We start from the raw sequence: 21,361 nt of genomic DNA, 5'->3' as shown, positions 1-21,361 counted from the left end.
GTCCCATCACCCCTGTAAGCCTCAACGTCTACACCAAGGTGACCACCAAGGGGGTGAACGAGGTGATCTTTCATCCTTCCGACCCTTTCTGTGGGACTCACTGAGCGTCGGCTTCTTTGGAAAGAGTGTGCACACAGCCGTCTGCCCCCCGGGCCTGTTCCGGTGAGAACCCAACACGACACAGGACTGACGGCGCCACGTGCGGAGGGAAGGGGCTTTTCGCTCTATGGTCCTAGAGTGGAACTCTCAGGCAGGGCAGAGGGCATTTCTTTCCCCTTTACCTCCCAGCCACAGGCATCCTAGCTCCTCCCCTGCTCGGGCCGCAGGGAGGAAGGTGCTGAGTTGTTCAGGGCTTACAGGGCCCAGGGGCAAGACAGGAACCAGGCAAAACAGCTTTTATCTGTTTATTTAAAAACAGAATATCATTTTTATGTACAAATATGCACATATTTACACAAAAAAATGTACATACCAGGAACCCAGATCTTTGGGTTCCACAGTCAAAGTCCTGGGCTGGCTGGGGAGCAAGGGATGGCATCTCTCCGTTGGCCCAGAAATCCAGCAGATTTCAGGCCAGGGAGGGTTTGGGCACAGTTTAGGTTTTCTTGCCAAGTGCGTCAGAGGGGCAACACTGGATCGTAGGTAGACCCCCCCCAGACCCACAGAAACTGTCAGAAGAGCCCCAGGTTAGAGACCCCGAGGCCCGCTTTGGCGGCTCCTTGGCCCCACCCGAACTCCCTGCCCCCCTGGGTCTGTAATCCCTACCCGGTCTCCCCTACACCACAACCAAAGCAGGAGCTCAGTCACCCACCCAGCAACCTCCCCAGGGACCACAGGCATCATGGATGTAGCCAAGAAGAGACACGCAGCCAGGGGAAGGGCTGAGGGGCCCCAAGGAGCCAGGACCCCTCCCTGTCCCTCTGCAGCCGGGGACAGAGGTGCTCACATCCCAGCCTCAGACCCCGAGCACCAGGCTCCCTCCTGGGCAGCTGCCTGAATCCCAGGGCCTTGAAGGAGCACCTTGCAGAAGCATCAGCGTTAACCCCCTGCGGGGGTTGAGCGAGGTCAGCTTTGCGACTTCCTACGCTGGCCCAGCTCTGACCAAACCAAGTAATGACAAACGTTCAGATCAATCAAAAGTTTCTTTTTTTTTTTTTTTAAAGATTTGTTTCTCTTATTAAAGTATTTGGAGGAGTATTCCTTAAAGAAACTCCTCCAGCAGGTTTATTTATAGAAAATATGCACATGCAGCAGGCCCAGAGGCCACCGAGGCCACCAGAGGGCAGGGGCGTCGCCGCTCACAGCTCTAGCCTCTGGGGGACCCCTGGGCTGGCGGCACAGTATCTGCCGCCCTGGGAGCCCGGCTCCCCAACCCAGGAGGCCAGAATCCAGTTCCAGCCATGCCTGCACACCTGGACCTGACCCCCCCGCCATCTCCACCTCTAGCCTCCAACCTCTGTGCCATTAATACTGCTCTGGGGTCTGAGGAGATGACCTGCGTTTGCAGGTAGAAGTCACACAGCCACACGACACACAAGCCAAACCCACCACGGTTCACTTGGACTCGGGCAGGACAGCACGACACACACGTGGGCACGGGCACTCCCCCCCCCACACACACACACGGTGAGCGGACACTCACACAAGTGCACATGCACACAGCGACCTGCACACACACGCACACACACACTGGGAGGACTCAACCGACAGACAACCCCCCCATCGTCGAACAGAAGGGTTGGAGGAAAAGGTCGAGCAGTCAATGGGATGGGGGGCGTCTTCCTCAAGAAATAAGGTGTTGAGGGAGGCCCCCCGAGATGAGCGAAGGTTCCCCAGGTCAGCAGAAGGAGCCAGGGTCAGGGGAGGGAGGCAGGCCTGGGTCAGACCAGATGCCCCCGCCCGTTGATGTAGATGCCGTTGCCCGTGGGTTTGGCCCGCAGGGTTCCGTTCTCTTGAACAAAATGGTTCATGGCCTGTTTGATGCCTTCATCCCGGTCTTCCTCGTCCTCTGCCCGCCCAGAGCCTGGGGACAGCAGTTCGGTCTGTGTCTCAATCTCCCGCACGGTGGTCAGCGTGGAGTAGCTGCGGCCCTCCGGCTCTTCACTCTGCAGGCCAAGGACAGCGGGCTCCTTAGGAAGCCGGCGCTGCCCGAGGGCAGGGGTGCCGCTTGGGGAGCGCTCGGGTCAGAGGTCAGGTGCAGGCAGGGGCGAGGCTCCGGGCGGAGGCCGGGGCAGGCCAGTAGGCGGGCAGGCCAGGCGGGAGCAGAGGCGCCCGGGCTCCGGGGCGCTGGCCTGCCGCACGGGAGCAGGAGGGGGCCCGAGGGCAGCGGCGGGGACGCCGGCGGGGCCGGGGCCTCACCATCACAGAGCAGCTACTGTTGTCCTTGAGACTATCGGGGTGGCCCTCGGCTCTCAGCCCTACACTCTCCTCCGGCTGTGGGGCCCGGACACGGGGGAGGAGTCAGAACAGGGCTCGGCCCCGCCCTCCTCGCCTTCCCCCGCCCGACCTTTCCAGCTCTCCCTGACGCGCCGAGCTCCCCCTCCCCACCCCGCCCCAGCACCCCCGGGGCAGCCGCGCCCCCAGCCCCAGCCCCGCAGGGTGGGCTCCGGTCTGCAGGGGGGCCCCGGGCACGCACCTGGCTCCTGGGGTCCGAGTGGTGGGAGTGCAGCCTCCGGATGGAGTTCTCCCGGGTCAGGGTCAGCTCCTCCTCGCTAGGAGACACCCGCCCGTTAGGAGCGGCGGGCGCAGCGCGTCCCCAGGGGCGCCCTCCTGGGCCAAGCCCGGGGCCACGCGGAGCCAGGGCGCGGGTGTCGCGCGGTCCCCGCAAGTGGGAATGAGTGGCTGCAGGTGGGGCGTGCGTGTGCGTGCCATGTGGGTGTGACCCCACCAGCCGCGGCCCACCTGCCCCTACCGTCCCGGGTCGGGTCCCCCCCCCCCCCCCCCCCCCGCCCCGCCGCTCACCTGGGCTTGGCTCCCAGCTTGCTCCCCGCCCGCAGCCGCCCGCACTCACTATTTCTGGGTCATCTGCTGAGCCTTGCGCCGGTGGTACCGGGACATGAGCACCACCACCACCACCAGGAGGCAGAACAGGAGTGCGGCGATCACCCCCACCACCACCACGGACGCCGACACCAGGTCCACCTGCTTCCCCGGGGCCTCCTCCGGGTCTGCGGGAGACCCCCGAGTCTGAGGCGCTGCCCAGGTCCCGGGCACCCCCGCCCTCACAGGCCACCTCCTCGCCCTCACAGCCCGGTCCCAAACCGCCCCTCCACCTGCCCCTCCGCGTCAGTCCCCCGCCCCCCGCATCAGTCCCCCCCCCCCCCCCGCAGGTGCCCCGGGCTCACCGAGGACATCCACCGTGACCTGGGAGTCCCTGGAGGACAGCTCATTGCTGACGTGGCAGACGTAGGTGCCGCTGTGCTCGGCGGTCAGCGGAGGAAAGCCCAGCGTGTCCCCCTGCACGCGGACGCCGCTGGGCAGGGGCCCGTCCAACCTGGGGGACAGGGAAGCTGGGGCGGGCGGCGGCTGCCACCACCCGACATGCCTGGGCAGCTCCCCACCGCCCTCCCCACGACGTCACCCAGAGCCGCTGGCTGTTCCCACGGTGCCCCTCCCTCCCCGGGGCAGGTCCGGGCAGAGGCCCCTTCTCCCGGTGCCCGGCCTGACCCGGGCACCCCCACACACACCCGGGAACAGCTGCACGCGTGCCATCCCACCTGCTCCGGCAGCTGTGACATCACCCAGCACCGGGGACCCAGCGGATGAGGCCACCAGCCTGTGTGGCGGGGCGGGGCGGGGGGGCTCCCCTCTCCTATCTGGGCCCCACGTGCTTGGGAAGCACACACACGGCAGGGCGCGCCCGGGCCCGAGGCCACACGCAGGGCTCCCTTGCTCACATCGGAGAACATGCCTGGGGTAGGTAGGGTCACCCCCGCCACCTGAAGCCCGCCCCCCCGCCCTGGTTCCCTGGACATCTCGGACCCCGCAGAGGCGCTGGCAAAGCTGCAGTGGTCACAGTGTCAGTGTGACAGCAGTCACAACACCCTGTGCCTTTTTGTCCTGTCCACTTTGGGCACATACGTAAACACAGACAATATTAATATTTAAATATTGTTTCATATTTCATAATTTTGAAGTAGGGGGAGAAGAAAACCAAGTACTTATTGCCTGATTCCCTACCAGCGACCACGTATCCCAGCCTCCCTGGTGCAAGTCAATAATAACATTTGGTGACGGCGCATATTCTTGCGGAGGCCTGAACGTGTGCCCCAATACATCTGGGGTTAGGATATATTGTCCCAGCCCACAAGGAGAACACGGTGGCCCTGTGAGGGCAGGAGCCTGGTCCCAAGCGAGGCCCTCCCCCAGGAGCCAGGTCCCTACCGTGTCCAGTTGTATGAGGGAGGGGGGTGCCCCTCACTCAGGCACTTGAGTGTAGCGCCTTCTCTGCCAACCTGCCACAGTTTTTGGTCTTCAAGGCCCCTCACGGAGGCCTCAGCGAGGACTAGAATGGGAGGTGGGAGGAGAAAGAAGGGGAATGAGGCTTTCGATCATGCTGTTCCATGACCTGATCATGCTGTTCCCTGGAGGACCCCTGCCCCCTGCCCTCCCTCCTCACCCCCAACACCCCTTCTCACCCTCCCAGTCCCTGCCCTGTCTTCCTGTGCGGCCAACCTAGCCCAGGCCCTCCTTGCTGGGTCCTCGGCACGCCATCCCCTCCCCTCTCTGAGCTCAGAGTCCAGTGATTTATCTGGGCTATGAACCTCTAGGTTCCTCGGAAAAGATTCACACTTTTTCTGAATCCCCTGCAGTCCCTAGCGGAGTGCTGGCCACAGGACAGGTGTTTGGGAAACGCTCCCTGATTCTCCAAAGGCTTCAACCCGACTTATTCGTACATTTCTTTAACAAGCATTTGTGGAGGCCCTCCTGTAGGGTTAGTAGGAACAGGAAGAAGTCCTATGCCCGAAGAGGCTCAGAGTTTAATGCCAGGAAGACATTTTCCAGGTTACTGAGTATGAGTAGCGTCTATGCACCAAGCGTCGTGTGAGATGCTTTGCCTCTGTGGTTTCTAATTCCCGTCAGAACCCTGTGAAGTTCCCATAATTATCCTCCTGCTGCTGCCGGGAACACTGCAGACGAGCAGGACTGAGCAACCCCTGGCGAGCAGCAGAAGCAGGGCTGGTCCGGCCGGCACGGGGGCCAGGCTGCGGGGCTCGCCGCCCTCAGCAAGCCTGTCCAGCTGCATGTATGTCTAAGTGCCTTCGCCCCGGGTCTATACCCAATTCTCCCAACTGCGCTGTGGAGCAGGTCAATGTCCTTCGTAAACAGGAGGACACTGAAGGTCAGAGAGCTCGGAGTGATCTGTCACGGCCACACCAGGGGGCTTTGGGGATCCAGCCTGGCCAGACTGGCGTGGCTCATCAGGGTCTCTGTACCCAAGCTCCGAGTACTCACAGGCCACCTGGAGGACGTGGGTGATCCTTTGGTCCTGGAGCAGGCCAGGGTGGGACACCACGCAGGTGAGCGGCTGCCCGTTCATGCTGCGGCTGGGCACCAGGTGGAACTCCGAAGTGACGGCCGCTGAGCGGGAGTGCTTGAAGGAGCGGCTGGACGCCGTGCCCTTGACCTCCGTGTCCCAGGTCACGCTAGGGGCTGGGCTGCCCTCTGCTGTGCAGGAGGCTGCCAGCGTCAGGCCCTGGCCCTCTTCAAGCGCTGGCCCGGGGTTCAGGGAGGGCAGGGGGGGCACTGCAGGTGGTGGGAGACAGGGGTCGTGGTCAGCACACCCACCAGGAGGCCCTGCCCCGTCCCAGCTCAGTCGTCCACAGGCAAACATTTTCAGGCTCTTTTTTATTCTCTTATTTCACCGACATAGACACCAGGGAAAATTTCAGCTGACTTTGTACCTTTCTCTATTGTTTGTTTTTTTTACCTTTTTTTTTTTTTAAGATTTTATTTATTTATTTGACAGAGAGAGAGACAGCATGAGTGTGTTGGGGGAGCAGAGGGAGAGGGAGAAGCAGGCTCCTCCCCATGGAGCAGGAAGCCTAAGGTGGGGCTCCATCCCAGGACCCTGGGATCATGACCTGAGGCAAAGGCAGATGCTTCACCAGCTGAGCCACCCAGGCGCCTCTGGATCATTTTTCAATAAAAATAATGAAGTAAATTTAAAAAGTAACCAGATACCATCTATATCCTATAATAATAGCCATCACTTACAAAGCACTTATTATGTGCCAAGTATTGTGCTAAACACTTTATAAATGTTATTTCATTTCATCTTGTCAACAGACCAGCAAAGTAGGGATCATCACCCCTGTTTTACAAGAGGAAACTGGAGCTTGGGAGGCTAAATGATTTGTCCCAGATTGTCAGCTGTTAGGGGACAGAAGCCTAGATTTACACTATTTCACCCCCAAGGCTAGTGTTGGATAAAGAGAAACTAAAGGCTTTATTTTTATCTTCCTAACCTTAACAGCTCCAGCACAGAATGAAAATGACTCAACTAGACCATAAATAAGTCTAGGGCCTCCGTGGACCACAAGAACCCACAGTGCAAAGTGGTGGTTTAAAAGTGATGGTGGGGGCACATCGGTGGCTCAGTTGGTTAAGTTTCTGCTTCGGGCTGGGGTCCTGATCCCATGGTCCTGCGGTTGTGATCCCAGGGTTTTGGGATCCTGTTCCGTATCAGGCTCCCTGCTCTGCCAGGAGCCTGCTTCTCCCTCTCCCTCTGTCTCTCCCCCTGCTTGTGTGCTCTTTCTCTGTCAAATAAATAAATAAATTCTTTAATAAATACATAAATAAATAATAAAAGTGATTGTGGTCTCCAATCCAACCACATTCACTGAAGGTCCAGATCAAGGAAGGTGTCAGCCCCACGGGTCCTACACAACCACACTGGTCAGGGCTGGGTCTGCGTGTCCTTATCTCAACCCCACGTTTTAAAACCATGGACCTCAGGGCAGCCCTGGTGGCCCAGCAGTTTAGCGCAGCCTTCAGCCCCGGGGCGTGACCCTGAAGACTCAGGATCGAGTCCCGCCTCGGGCTCCCTGCATGGAGCCTGCTTCTCCCTCTGCCTGTGACTGCCTCTCTCTCTCTCTCTTTCTCTCTCTCTCTCTCTCATGAACAAATAACATCTTTTAAAAAAAAAAAGGAAAAACATAAAATAGAAAATAAAACCATGGACCTCAGGATGGCGAGTGAGGCCATGAATGAGTACTTTGGGCAGGACTGCTGCAGGAACTAGCAAGTGTAGCTTCCAGAAGAGGAGAGGCTGGGGGCCCCGTGAGGGTGTGTGGGGGGGAGTGACAAAGATCCTCAGCCCTTTGAAAGGCTGGCGTGCAGAAGACAGAATGAGCCTGTGCCCCCTTGCTTCAGAGAGCAAAGGTGCCCAAGACTCGGGGAGCGGGCATCAGCAGAAGGAAGACCCGCCCAATACATGGATTCTTGTCCAAGGCTGGAGGAGCTGCACGCACTGAGCCGCTGGGGTCCCTTGTTGGGGGGAGTTTTGGGGTTGGCCAGGAGGATGGTCTGGCTGGGGCTCCCTCACCGCGGCAGGACCCACCTTTTCTCCCCCCCGCGGAGCACCCACCCGTGCACCCACCCGTGCACCCACCCGTGCACCCATGCACCCACCCATGCATTCCTGCAGAGCACATCTCTTCGTATCCCACCTCCTGCCCCGGGAGGCCCAGGCTGCCCCAGGCCACCCCGGGCCTGCACCCCCAGCCCAGCCCGCAGCCCACTCACCCAGCACGCGGAGCCGCAGCCGAGCCTGGAAGCTGCCGGCAGGGAAGGTGCTGACGCGGCACTCGTACTCGCCCTCGTCGGCCTGCACCGCGTTGCGCAGGAGCACGGCGCCATCCAGGGGGCTCCGTGGCGGCGGCGGCTGCTCCACGCGGCCCTCGTAGGCCGCGCTCACGTGCAGCCCGTACTTGGAGTGCAGCAGCGCCAGCTCCCGGGCGCCCTCGCCCGCGTCCACGCGGGCCCACGCCACCTGCCCCACCTGCTCGCCGGGGTCTCCTCGGTAGAAGCAGGGCAGCTTGGCGTCCTGGCCCAGCACCACGGTCACCAGGTCCGAGGTCTCCAGCTCGCCCGGCCGGCACCGGCCTGCAGAGGGCGGACAGGAGCGGCCAAGATTAGGGGCGCCCCGGAACCCCAGAACTCCTGGAACGCTTTCTGCTTGCCCAGCGCCTTTGGTCCATTACCTCATTAGATCCACAAAAGGATCCCAAGAGGTGGGCGTCATTATCACCATTTAACAGATGAGGAAATTGAGACCCAGGGACAGGAAGTGACTTGCCTAAGGCCACCGGGGCGCTGGCTGCAGGCGTCACACCCTCTCCCAGCCCCCGGGATTGTGTCCTGAGCCATCCTGAGGTGGGAGGCTCTGCACGGAGGAGAGACCTAGCCTCTGCTCTCAGGGAGCTCACAGTCCTCTCCGGGAAATGGGTTTTATGTGCATGAAGACGGGGAAGCCATGGACAGACTTTCACAGAAGGTTCGATGTATCCAGGGGAGGTGGAGAGTGAATGCTTTCTGGAGGCGTGGCTGGGAGCCAAGGCAAGGGTCAAAAACAGTTGGCGTCTGGGATGGGGCATGTAGTGTGGGAAGGGTCCATCCCGAGAGGCCCTTCGAGAACATTCTTTTCATGGCTTGAAGATGAGAGACCTGGATTCCCAGAGAGAAGAAGGTATTCTATGTGGGAGGAATGGCACGAAATGAGGCTCAGAGAATGAGCTAGTCACTGAAGACAGAAAAGCCCCGGGTCAGAGGCCCAGGGGCATGAGGTCAGGGCACATGCAGCGACAGGGTCAGGATGGGGAGCCACAATCAGAGGAGCAGAGACTGGGACCAGCGAGGATGGGCGAGTGCGTGGTGCGCGGCGAGGAGCAGTGCAGAGCACCCAGCGGTCTCTATCACCTAATTTTCAAAGAAGGATCCCTTTCTTGCCCTGTCGGGACCTGAGATCTGTTCAGGAGGAAGAGAGACATTTGAGCACCAATACGGAAACGTGTGACCGTCCCTGAATTAGTGCTCGGTGCTGCGTTGCAGGCTAGTGGTGGACCTCAACAGTCGACAGTCGCTGGGGACCTAGGTCACGTGGGAGGGCCTCCTGGGGAGTTGGGGAGGAACAGCAGGGGGAGAGACCCGGAAAGGGATTCCACGTTGGGGACTAAGGTGGGCAAACCCAAGGGGTGGGGAGGCTGGCTGGTTGGGGAAGCAGAGAGGGAAGGACACACCTAAGGTAGGGGGCTGTTGAGCAGGAGAGGAACGTGAGGGCAAAGGAATTCTCGGGGCATCTACTACGGCAAGGGGCCAGGGACGCTGTGCCTCCGACCAGGGAGTGGGGACACTGAAGCCCCCAGACTCACTAGGAATGCTTGGTGCTGTGGGATGGGGATGAGGGGACCGCCCTGGTGGAGGCTCAGCAGGACTAGATCACTGACCAGAACGGGAGGTGCAAGACAAGAGACAAGAACAACCCCTAGGTTTCTAGGATAAGCAGCTTAGGAGGGAGGCAGGGCCTGGGGAAGCTCATGGTCCGGGAGAAATAAATTTGGAGCCACGGAAACATAGGGCTGGGGGGCAGAGTGAGGGCTCTCTCTGGGATGCCAAGAGCTCCTTGCCTCGGAACCTATATCCAGCAACCCCCAAAAGTGCAGAGCCCCGACCTCCGGCCAGCAGGTCACACGCCTTGCTCACGCGCTGCCCCTCCTGGAAGGCCCTCCTCCCTATGTCTGGTGGCTCCGACTCGTCACTGTCTGTCTAACTCCTACTCATCCTTCAGGACTCTGCTTAGACATCACTTCCTCCCAGAGTCCTCCCTTCCCCAGGCGAGCTGCCCGTCCTCTGTTCTGCCCCGGCGCCCTGCTCTTACCTCTCCATAGTACTTTATCCCCTGGATGGGCCTCCCCTCCAAGAGTAGAAACTGGGTCTCGCATCACATATGGAAACTGATTCAGTGCTCAGTGGCATGTGGTCTGCATTCTTGGCACGTAATTGGTGCCCGATTGCCATGAATGAATGAATGAATGAATGAATGAGAAAGAGAGACAGGCAAAGTAGGAAGAGAAGGAAAAGTAGAAGGAAAAGGACTGAATCTTTGGTTGGGCTGGGTGGACAGGGAGGGGTTGCCGTGACAACCGGGGTGGAGGCAGGATAGGCTGGCTCCCTGGGCTCCTGCCAAAGGGAGCAGCTCCAGACTGCACAGAGGGAGAAAGAGGTGGGCGAGGGGGCAGCTCTGGAGGGAGAAGGTGAAGCCCCACTAGAGTGGACCGGAGGGTCCCACTGAGGCACAGCATGGGTCAGAGGAAGGGGGCCCCCCCGGGGCCCTGCTAGCAGGGGCACAGGGAGGGAGGGAGGATGCCTTTGAGAGGACCTGAACGGGACAGACCTGCAGGGCCAGATACCAGGGCCCTGACCTGCCTAAGCCGGTCTTGGTCCCACCCAGCCCAGCCTGGGAGTCCAGCTAACCACCGCACCCCTCCCAGACACCTCCTGCGGGCGCTGGAGGAAGCAGGGCTGCCCCGGGAGGGCTGGAGGTGGGCTTGAGATAGGGGCCCATCCCCCAGCACATCCTCTGCCTCAGACACCGCTGTCTCTGCAGGCACAGGGATCCCAAGCCCTGCTCCCCCGGACACCGGAACATTCCGAAAGGTTATTTCTGGGACAATGTCAGATGGCATCTTTTCCATCCCTGTCCCTACACTTGCCAACCATCTGCCCCTCTCTGCAACTGATCACCCACATCTTCCCCAACATATACGTCGTTCAGGGCGCAGCAGGCATATGCCTGAGTCGCAATCCTCGGTGTCCCTCCCTGTGAGTCCAAGATCCCTGCTCCCTGGTGACAGGCCCCAGCTTTGCAGGCAGAGGTGCCCAGGAGAGTCCCTTCAGGACCTCCCCCACTGCCCTCATCATCCTGAATCCACTATCAGGCGGGAGCATCTCAGCTGAGGACAACATCCTCCTCCAGTTCCTGCACACGCGTGCATGCACACACGTACACACACCTGCACACACACATGCGCACATGCACACGGGCTGCAACAGAAGGAAGCAAGAACTGGGGCTCTAGGATCCTTGTCCTGGGCTCGCTGGACCCAGAAGCCCAGACTGCCAGGCCAGGGCAGGCCAGGACTGCCTCCTCCTCCTCTCCCCCACCCAGTGCCCGTCCGGCGTCAGCATGATGATGTCACCGGAGCAAAGGAGACACACCGCCTGCCTGGTGAGGTCACCCCGCGGGCATGTAGTTGCCAGGCCGGGCCAGGCCCACGGCCCCTTGTGCCGCAGATTGTCTGCTGAGGCCGGTGGACTTCGCTGGCTGGGCACTCCTCCCTCGGCCGTCCCCACCCCTCCTCCTGGGGCAGCACCAGGACGCAGGTCAGGGGCCTTGGTGATTCAGATGCCGCACAGCAGCAGGCCGAGCCACAGCCGCCACCAGCCACCAGCTTGCGCAAGGGCGAGAACAGGCCCGACTGGCCAGACGGGATCCCTGCCTCAGCCTCCCCCACCCCTGGCCAGGCCCCCACCGGCCTCATTGGGGCCCTGCCCTCTGCGTACCCCGCCCGCTCCCAGACAGGCCCTCCATCCCCGGCCTGGGTTGCCCGCTCTCTACCGGGCGCCTGGGTCCCGACGTCCCTATCAGAAGTGGCATCGGGCAGCTGGTGCAGACAACGACGTCTTTGGGGACAGAGGCTTTGCCTAATGAGAGCCACATCCCTGCTGGTGCGGAGGGGGGCCTCGGAGGGGTCCTAGAGGTGGGGCCGTGAGGATGAAGCAAGTCGGCATGAGCCCTGCACGTCTGAACGGACGATGCCTTTGGAGAGGGCCCGGCGGGCCTCAGCGCTGCCGTGTGCGCGAGCGGCGGCTCCTTACTTGATGGGGGGGGGGGGGGTTGCACACTTGTATGTGCCCACATCTCATCCTTAGGAAGGTGACCGTGCTTGGCTGAGTTGGGAGCGAGAAGCCTGGGGTGGCGCATATGTGTGCACACGCATGTGTGCGCGTGTGTGCGCACGCGTCTGTCTCCCACGTCCGCATGCGCACGTTCCCAGCCCGCGGAACTCCGAGCACAGAATAAATATTTTGATGTCGGCTTCTCTTGGCTGCCGCTGTCTGTCTGTGTGAGCTGCCCTTGGTCGGCAGTGGGTGGCTCGGCGCCCTTGCCCCTGCGTCCCAGCTGCAGTGTCGCCAGGTGCCCCTCCCCACCTCACCCCAGACTCCAGGGCAGATTCATCTCAGGTGGAGGTAGGTACCCAGAGATGAGGTCACTGTCCCTCCAGGTGATGGGAAATTGCCATCCAGGGCTCCCCAGCAGAAGCAAACAAAGGCTCACCCTGCCCTTGCTCCTCAGGTTCCTACTAGAAGGACTCCCACCCATCTCACCGCCCCCCCCCCGGGTGCCCCCGAGCCCCGCTGGCTCCCCAGGAGGCCTCTCCCTGGGAATCTATCAGACCTCTGCTTCTGCTGCCACCACCAGAAAAACCTGCTCTAGCTCCAGGCCTAGGGTAAGGGTTGTCTGGTGTGGGTTTGGTGGGAAGGGGGGGATCCTGCCCGGGGCTGCGGGGAGGGGTCCAAGCTGTCCGGGGGCTCATCCTCCTTTGTTAACTCTTGCTTCCCTCACCCCACAGCAGCAGCCTCTCCCAGACGGAGCTGAAATATGAGGGAGAGTTTGGGGTAAGAAAGGACCTGGGAGGAGCCCTGACGTCTCCGTCCTCCCCTAGAGGACAGGTAACATCAACAAGCCAGCAAGCCTGTTTCCTTCCACCCTTCTCCCCATAACCTTGGCCTTGGAGTGCTGAGGAACTTGGAAAACCAGGAGGTTCTCCCTCTGCCTTCATCCCCGTCTCTCACTTAGCCCCCATTGTCCTAAGCCCCCCAGCTTAGGGAGAGCTTCCCAACCCGGGCAAAGTGCCCACCCACAGATTAGTGCCTGGGGAGGGGGGCCACACCGATCACAAAGGGAGGCGAGAACAATGCAGGAGGACAGGCCTTGAGGCAGCCAGCTCTGGCCCAGACACAGCTCCCAGCACAGATAAGTCCCCTAAACCCCCCGGAGCCAGAGTCTGAGCCGGGCTGAGTCACCACAACAGCCACACTGTGGGTGGGAGACCCAGAATTCTGCTTCTCCCAAACTCCTGAGATCTTAGCCACCCCCCACCCCGAAATCCTGCCAGCCACCTCCCCACAAAGCAGGGGCCAGCTCTGCCCCACCCCAAATCACAGCCCCAACCCAGCTCTCACCCATCTTGAAGGCAAGCGTGGAGGGGGTGGGGTGGCCAGAAAACTATGGGAAGAGCTCCTGAGGCCAGAGGCTCCAGGTCCTCCTCCAGCGCCTCCTCTCTGGGGCCTGGTGGCCCGCCCTGAGTTCAGCCCCCAATTCCCAACTGGACCTGGACCTTCCTTGCAGATTCAGTTTGCAGGTCCAGCCCTGAGGCTCCCGCCCCCCATCCCTCCTGACTCCGCGCCCACTCCCAGCCCTGCTCTCCGCTGGCCTCCAGTCAGTGCTCAGCCAAGCCGTGGAGGCCAGCAAGTGGAGGCGGCCTCTCCTCTGGAGGCTCGCTCCCTGCGGCGGCCGCCCTCCTCGGCCTGGTGGGCTCAGGCCGCCGAGACTGTGCTCCAGAAGCGGGGACCATGGGCTCTCGCTGCCATCGCGGTAGCCGCACTCCCCTTAGCCCAGGCCCCTGAAACGCTGGGGGGCGGGGGGGGGGGGGGAACCATGGTCACCGGAGCCACAGGGCTTCCCTGGCATTCTCCTTGGTCCCCGCCGCCTTGAGTGGGGAAGCTGGCCTCCCTTGCTGGCTTCCCTGGGTTTGGGTAGGTCCTTTGGGAAAGGGCCTGCCCCCCTCTGTAAACAGGAGTAGAAAAGCAGGGATGGGGCCCCTCCCTTTCGAGGAAACTAACCTCAGGTAGAAAGCTGATCCTAATCCTTGGAGGGCAGACCACAGAATTCGGGGGAAACCCTCACCCTCTGGCCCCACAGGACCCCGTTGGGCCCAGACAAAGAGCTAGAAACTAGGGTCCTACTGGAGAGGTGTCTAGATTTGGGCCCCTCAGCCCTGGGGCAGGAGATGAGGGAGGGGGGAGGGAGGGGACCTCACCCGGAAACTCATCCCATTAAGAAGAGACAAAGAACTGTGGTGTCAGGCGCCTCCCAAGCCTGGGCTCCTCTCCCTGGCAGGGGTGGGGCAGGGCCCTGGGGCTCAGAGCTCTAATGGCCCAGGAGTCAGGGGTGGGGGGTGCACTGATTTGCAGCAGGGCAGGGGCAGAAGGCAGCGTCCAGGGTACAGCCACCTCAGGCCCCCCTGAAAGATGGGCCAGGATTCCCCCCGCCCCCACCGCGAGCAGCACAGCCAGACAGACCACCTGCTCCAGCCCCCAGCGCCTCCCTGGCCAGCGGGCCTGGATGGTCCCAGGGCCGCAGGGCTGTCGCGATGGAAGCCCACGGCCACCGGCGGGTCCTGCCTCCTGCCTGCCGAGTCCACCTTCTTAGTTACCCAAGGTCACCTAGCAAAATAATAGCAAAAATGGGGCCAGAACACAAGACTCCTGACTTCCAGTCCAAGGCTTTTTCAGAGACAAGAAACCCTCCTGCTTCCCCAGGGGCTTTATGCACAGAAGAGCCGGAAAGGGGGTGGCAGTGGAGGTGGTCATCAGGCCGGGAGCCGGGGTCCGAGTTCCTGGCCTCAGAGCACCATCCGGGTCTACGGAGGCCTCGCAGCAGCCGCAGACTGGAGGCTCGCTGGGCACCAGCTACTCGGGAGGAGCCTGGGGCCAGGGACCCCCCCGCCCCCCCCCTGTAGCCGGGGCACCTGCCCCTCAGGCATTGGGCGAGGTCAGGGTGATGCCTTAACTACGAGAGGTCTCCGCTCCCCTTCCCTGGGCTTCTCTTAGCACAGCCTTTGTGTCCTGGAAACAGAAGGCGGGGACCAGGTCTTGTTCCCCACTGCGTCCCCAGCATTTAGTGACCTGGCTGGACTCCTTGTGCGCCCAGATGTACCAACCTTTAAAGGGTGAGGGGCTGGGAGACCAAGATACTCACCCAGGCCGTGCTTCTAACACTAGTAATCTTTTTTTTTTTTTTTAACAGAGTACAAGCAGTGGATGGGGTGGGGCAGAGGGAGAGAGAGAAAGAGAGAGAGAAAATCTCAAGCAGGCTCAGTGTGAGCCCAACGTAGAGCCCGACGCGGGGCTCCATCTCATGACCCCGAGATCGTGACCTAAGCCGAAATCAAGAGTCTGCCCTTAACCGACTGAGGCACCCGGGCGCCCCTAACATGGAGTAACCTTAGGACGTCACTTGCCTACCTATTTGTCTTGGTAAAATGAGGCAGTTCGAGCGGTGGCCTCTCTGAACCCTTCCATGTCCTCAGACCTCATGGCTCCATTCTTCAGGGGTGGGTAGATCCCCCAGAAAAGTGGCTGCCGAGTTCCCTGGCCCCAGCTACCAGACCCCACCCTCTGGGCCTGAGCAAGTGAGGAGGGTTGTCTGGAAAATGGGAATTAAGTCAGGGGTAGGAGGCAGGGGCTGGAGCTCAGTATCCTGCGACTGGAGACTGGCCAACGACCCTTCCATCCTTCCATTGTCAGATCAGGGCAAGGGCAGCGGCTGCCCACCCACACACCTATGCCTCATTCTCCCGATGGCTTCCGCCGGGGACAGACAGGGCAATCACTGCTGGGCTCTGCTGGACAAGGAGGCCCCCTCGCAACGGCTCCTGGGCTGACCCAGGTAGGACTCTGACTTCTGAGGACCAAGATTCCCCAGTCCCTCCTTATGCTGGGAACAGCCGACGGGATCCCACCGTGGCCTCACTGTGCACACACGTGCAGAGACACACGCACACGCACACACACACTCTCTCCCCCACTCTGAAGATAAGTTCCTGTGATTTATATCTGCTATATATGCATTAGACAGGAGTAACATGAGGCATCTAGTCAAGAAAAGAAGGGGACAGGGAATAAACAAAAGGAGACCACACCCTGTCTAGAAGGTGCCCTACCCTAGACCCCCGCTCATCTCAGATCACGCCCACCTGAGCACCCTGGTGTTTAATAGGGAGCCCAGGCAAAGAGAGGGGCCAGAGCGAAGGCCCAAGCTCTGAAGTCCTCTCCCAGCAGGTGCTCCCCCCCGCCCCCCCCCACCCCGGCACTCTAGCACATCACGGCAAGGGGAGAAGCCAACAGGAGTGCCCTGTCCACTCTCCAGGCATCGGGCTTCCTACACCCTGATGACTGCAAAAACCAGCTCAACCCTGAGTCAGCCCAGCGCCAGTCAGCAGTTTTGCAGCCTGGGGGTTGGGGGGGGCAGGCGAAGGAGCCTTCGGGAAACCCTGGGGTGAGAGGGTCCCCATCTGTTCCTCCTCCCTGCCCACCTGCATGTCTCTTTCCCCAGATGCCGGTGTGGCAGAGGTGGTTGGGGATCGGGGAACTTAGACAGAGTGACATAGCCTGGGGCCGGAAGAGGGTAGAAGGGGAAGAGTGACACCGGCCCTTCTGGGAGTACTCGCAGTGGGGGTGGGAGACAAATAGGTCCCTCAGTCCAGAGTCAAGAGTATATTTATTTGTGCGTGTGTGTATGTGTGTGCGTGTGTGAGCGCTGGCTCGGCCCCAGGAGCAAGGGTCCCCATGGCTCAGGCAAGTCCTACCTGTGAATGATGCCAGGAGCAGCAGCAGCAGCAGGACCTCGGGCCCCCACATCTCGGCTCCCAGGGACAGAGGCATCCGGCAGAGGCAGAGCTGTCCGGGCGTTTCTGAAGCTCCACTGAGATCTCCCTGGGAGCCGCGCTGGAGCTGGGGAGGGCACCCACCCAGGAGGCAGGAGGTCACGGAGTCCCCAGGCACTGACACTCCTGCCAAGCCCTCTGGGGTCTCTGCAGGGGACCCAGCCCTGCTCTACCCACCCAGCTAGAGCTCCCCCCAAAAAAGCCGTGGTCGGGAGCTCCAAGCTCCCCCAGAGCTGCTTCCCACGCCACGGCCAACAACGAAGGCAGAAACCTGGGAACCTGCTCAGCAGGTCAGAACAGGTGCGTCTCCGGGGGTTGGGCCTGGCGCGGAGACTCAGCAGCCACCGCCCCCACGGCCAGGCTAGCTAATGGGCGCCAAGGAGGGAGGGGAGGCGGGAAGGAACTCGTGGGGGATCCCACCGGCAGCTCCAGGGCCTTACCTGGCAGCACGGAAGGGGCTGCAGAGGGAGGGGCGGGGTGCAGAGGCCGGGGGTGCGGCAGAGGAAGGCCCAGCATAGCTCAAAGACAAGGCACCAGGCCAGGAGGAACAGGGGCAAGGCCCTTGTGGGTGGAAAGGAACCCAAGCATCCCACACCCCTGCCAGCCCCGCGGCCTCCCCAGGGCCTCGCCTAGTTCCCAATCTCCTGGGGGGCTCAGCCTTGAGGCTGCAAATCAGAGCAGGCCAGAGCTGAGAAGGCCAGGGCTGGCCCACACACCTGACCCTTCGGGTGAGAAAGACGCCCCGAGAGGAGACCGGGCTTGGTGGGGGGCACGCAGCAGAGGTGGTAACACGGGGGTTCTCGGGCATCTCTGTCCATGAGACAGGGATTCAGTTCAAAGACCCCGGGGAAGGAGCAGAAGTGACACCCTCCCCAGTCCCAGCGGCTGTAGGAGAAGCCAAAGGACTGACAAGAAATTAGCCCCACGGACTCCTGGCCCCCCAGCAGGCCCCCATCTGAGCGGCAGCGCCTCCTTGCTGCCTGGCCAGGAGCCCAGAAGTGCATCAGCGCGACTCTCCACGGTCGTTTTACCCTTTACCCCGTGGTCATGTCCATTTTGAACCCCGCCCCTCGCCGTCCCTGTGTCCCTCTAAGTACACACACACTTGGAAGGGTCTTACGCATAAAATGTCACCACCAAGTTACACAAAAGCTTACTGGCCAGCCTGGGATAGCCAGAGGGAGGGGGCTGACTCCCACCCACCCCCCAAAAAAACTGGGTGAAGGGGAGGGGCAGGCGGGTAAACACGGAGCTAAATGCGAGAAAGGGAAATATAGGTTTTACTTTGCAGCAGGGCCCTCTTGTCTGGCGGGAGGCAGGAAGGGGTACCGAGAGCAGCGGGGGGTCACCTTGCAGGGAGTGTTTCCCACACCCCACACCCCACACCTCCACCTCTGCCGAAGTTGAAAGCTGACCCCGAACGCTCGCATCTTCCAGTTTTCTCAGCTCCCCACCCCCGGGGCGAGCCTGTCCTTCGGCGGCCTCTGTTGTGCCCCATATTAGAGCTCATGTACCCCCATCATTTGTGCACATCTTATCTCCTTAAATAAATGTGAGCTTCAGTGCGCGAAACACTGACCAGAGCCTGCTGTGTGCCAGGGCTTCAGGGGGCGTGTGGGGACGAGGGACGGGACAAGGGACGGGCTCTGGGCTCCTGGAAAATCAGGCTTGTGCTGGGACCTTGTGTCGGTGGCCGGCGCTCGGGCAGCCGGCGGCCCGTGGTGGGCGCTGAACACCTTTAGGCCGAAGGCGTGAATCTGGGAGGCAACGGATGTCAGCACGGAAAGGGGGGCCCCGGAGGGTCAGTCCAGGGGGCATGTTGCATGCCCTGAGCCCGAGCTGTCACCCAGACCGTCACCCTGCCTCCGGACCGCACCCCCGACTCCAGTCTGGACCCACTCTTGGCAGTGGCCGTGGCAGTGACCTCTTTCTCCTCGAGGGCTGTTTCCAGCAGGTCCAGGGTAGCCCCAGGGCCCCGGCCGGATGGCCCAACTCCCCAGTTTCTCTCCACCTCCACCTTGGCAAACCCCTTCCCCTCCAGGACGCAGGTCCCCGCCTGTGCCGGGGGAGCGGCCTCACCCCGATGCTGCTTTGAGATCCGCTGCGGCAGGGGTGGAGTAGGGCCAGGGGGAATGGGTGGGGGGAGCATCCCGTGTTATAATTATAATTATCACACCTTGGATCCTATCGCACGGTTTCAGAGGAGCTTCTTTCCTTCCCACGGATTCACCCCTCCTGGTCCAGGAAACCATGGGAGAAACTGAGGCAGGGGGCAGCAGGGCAGTTAGGTCACTAGGTGGGCACCCGCCTCCTGGATCTCCTCAGCTTCTCCATGCACAGGGTACCCCCACCCATCCACGGGGCTCCCGGCCAGGAAGTCTAGGAGCCCCTCAGTCCCTCCCCCTCCCCCGGCCAGCTGTCAGTTGTCCATCCAGAGCCCTTCTCAAGGCCAGGCTGTCCCTGGTGTAGTCGGGCCGGGCAGCCCCTCTCGGCCTCCCTGTGACATTGGAGGCTCATCCTCCGCCCAGTGCCCTCACTCCTGTCTCACAGGGCCACTCCCCCACCCCGGGGAGCATGCCCCCAACGTCGACGGGGGCCCAGGGAGGGCATTCGAAGACTCTCTAGGCCGGTGCCTGGTTTTCTGGGGTCTCTTCTTTCCTCCTCGTTGAACCCCCGCCCCCCTGGTGCCTCACTACCTACAGTCTCCCACCCAAAATCGAAGCCCTGACAGCGGGGACAGTTGGAGCCCAGGTGGCATGGTGAGCGGCTCACCTGTCTGAGCGCCATCACTGCGGGGGGCCTGCTGACCTCCGGGTGGGGCGGGGGACCCCTGCCCTCAGGGAGCCCTCGGGGAGGGGGGGTGGGAAACAAACCATAGGACCCTATGGCCCACCCTATGTTCCCGTGGTGTACCTGGGTGCCAGCGGCGCCCACACTCGCGCTGCTCCTGCGAGCAGAACTGCAGACGTTCACAATCTGCGTGTGTCCAAGCATCGGCTCACAACTCAGCTCTGTCCCCGTGGCAGGCTGCACACCTAAGCCAAACCGGTCGGAGTGGGTTGTGCTGAAATTTTTGTTTGTGTCAATGGGACTTGGAGGTGAGTCAGGGAGGGACAAGGATGGGTGGGGTGGGGTAGTGAGAAGAGTGAGAGTGAGGGTCAGGTTGAGTGAGGGGGAGGGGGAGCGGGTCAAGGCAGGGGGCAGGGAGGGTTGGGCTGGGGGGGCGGTCAGGACGATGGGTTGGGGTTCGGGCAGATGAGAGAGGCCCCTAGTGAGTGAGTAACACCCCTGTGTGCAGTGGGATCCCGGGTCAGAGGAGAGTCAGAGGCTTGGGGCGCAGGTGGGGGAGACCCTTGGGCTTTGGGAGACGGGAGTGGATAATAATAGATCATTGTGGAGCCAGGCGGCAGCATGAGTGTGGACAAATTGTCAGCGACCCAGTTCTACACAGCTTGGTTCCTCTGATGGGAAGCTGCTCCGATCCGCTCTCTGCCTCGGTTTCTAGTTTGCACAGAGGGGCTTTGGGGTGCTGATGGACGTCATGGCAGGTTACTGATGCGGGATTGGCTTCTGTCCCCAGGACCAGGGCACTTGCGGGTAGAAGCCTCAAGCTCACTTGGGCCCTTCCTAGGACCCCTCCCCCACGCGGGGGCTCCCATGGGAGGACCTCCAGCAGCTCTTCCCCCCTGGAAACGCCTCTGCCCCCGCAGCAGCACAGCCGTGTGGGCCACCGAGTCCTGCTGTCTTCCCTGAGGGTTCACCTGAGGCTCCGTCTCATGGGCTCTGCTGCTCCTACTCCGCAGCCTGCAGGCCGGGAGATGCCTGGACCTCAGCCCTGTCCCTGCATCACAGCCATGCCTCCTGGTTGCCTCCCAACCTCCCCTGGAGCTCAGGGGACTGGAGTTGCTTGTTCCTAAAGAGGTCTACTGCTGGAGTGACCCACGCAGCAGAGGCATGTGTGGGCCCCATCCTACAGGCCGGTGAGTGCAGAAGCCCCGCCTCCTTGCCCTCACCCCACGGGCTCCCCAGGCATCTGCAAGTACTTGACACCATGAACTCCAGCGCCAGGGCCTGGGGTAGGAGATAGATGCCTTTATTCTTTGACCCTGTCTCCGGATGGGCTGGCACTTTGAGAAGCCTCTAGAAATAAGTCCTGGCAGGTGTAGGGCAAGAGTGGGAGCCTGCATGGAAAGGAGTCTTCCAAGGGGTGACAGCAGCAAGGAGGAGGTAAGAGCAGAGGAGGCGGGGTCCTGGGAGCTTGGCAAGAGCATGGAATCTAAAGTGAGGAACCCAAGCGGTGCCCCCTGCACCCTCCCAGGTCTTCCCAGGAAGCCCACCTGCTGGGGAGCACGGAGGCAGCCCCCAGGGGCCAGCGGGCCTGCAGAGCCTACACCTGTGACGCCTGCAGGGAGCACCAGGCCTTCGGGGCCCGCTCATGCTCACGCCCAGCGTGGACGCTGTGGGAATGGTCCTCTGCAAGGCAAAGACAGCCACTTCCTGGTCATCGGCCTGAGTGCCTGTCACCACCATACTCAGCTGCCCTGGGGCGGGGGGGGGGGGGGAGGGGAGCCTGCGGACACCCTACAACCAAGCCTCAACCTCTGGCCGGGCACCAGGGGTAGCAGGGCAGC

At 61.6% G+C, this 21,361-nt stretch overlaps 1 protein-coding gene across 2 annotated transcripts; it reads right to left on the bottom strand.

The window, feature by feature from the left end:
• Positions 1–1,140: 1,140 nt before the first annotated feature.
• Positions 1,141–21,203, bottom strand: NECTIN4 (nectin cell adhesion molecule 4). 2 transcript variants are annotated; one of them, XM_072759668.1, is made up of 12 exons: positions 21,068–21,203; positions 19,644–19,765; positions 18,907–18,990; positions 16,653–16,797; positions 7,747–8,106; positions 5,455–5,745; positions 4,384–4,504; positions 3,345–3,493; positions 3,011–3,167; positions 2,636–2,711; positions 2,359–2,433; positions 1,141–2,105 (listed from the first exon to the last, which is right to left on the bottom strand). In XM_072759668.1, the coding sequence occupies exons 4-12, from the start codon at positions 16,726–16,728 to the stop codon at positions 1,881–1,883; spliced, it is 1,530 nt and encodes a 509-aa protein (XP_072615769.1). In that variant the 5' UTR covers positions 16,729–16,797; positions 18,907–18,990; positions 19,644–19,765; positions 21,068–21,203; the 3' UTR covers positions 1,141–1,880. The 2 variants fall into 2 exon arrangements, with proteins under 2 accessions (XP_072615769.1, XP_072615770.1); XM_072759669.1 differs by lacking the exons at positions 2,359–2,433; positions 18,907–18,990; positions 19,644–19,765; positions 21,068–21,203 and having other exon boundaries at positions 16,653–17,178.
• Between the last annotated feature and the right edge of the window lie 158 nt (positions 21,204–21,361).

Source organism: Vulpes vulpes, chromosome 5, assembly GCF_048418805.1.
Source record: "Vulpes vulpes isolate BD-2025 chromosome 5, VulVul3, whole genome shotgun sequence".
NCBI lineage: Eukaryota > Metazoa > Chordata > Mammalia > Carnivora > Canidae > Vulpes > Vulpes vulpes.
The sequence above is the reverse complement of the archived record's forward strand: the minus strand, read 5'-3'. Positions and strand labels throughout refer to the sequence as shown.

Excerpts from the sequence above, each read along its gene's own strand:
- NECTIN4 (XM_072759668.1), bottom strand. The coding sequence starts at position 16,728 with ATGCCTCTGTCCCTGGGAGCCGAGATGTGGGGGCCCGAGGTCCTGCTG. Across the intron at positions 5,746-7,746 it reads GCTGCGGCTCCGCGTGCTGG|TGCCCCCCCTGCCCTCCCTG; the intron begins GTGAGTGGGCTG and ends CACCACCTGCAG. Across the intron at positions 2,434-2,635 it reads ACTCGGACCCCAGGAGCCAG|CCGGAGGAGAGTGTAGGGCT; the intron begins GTGCGTGCCCGG and ends CGGGCCCCACAG.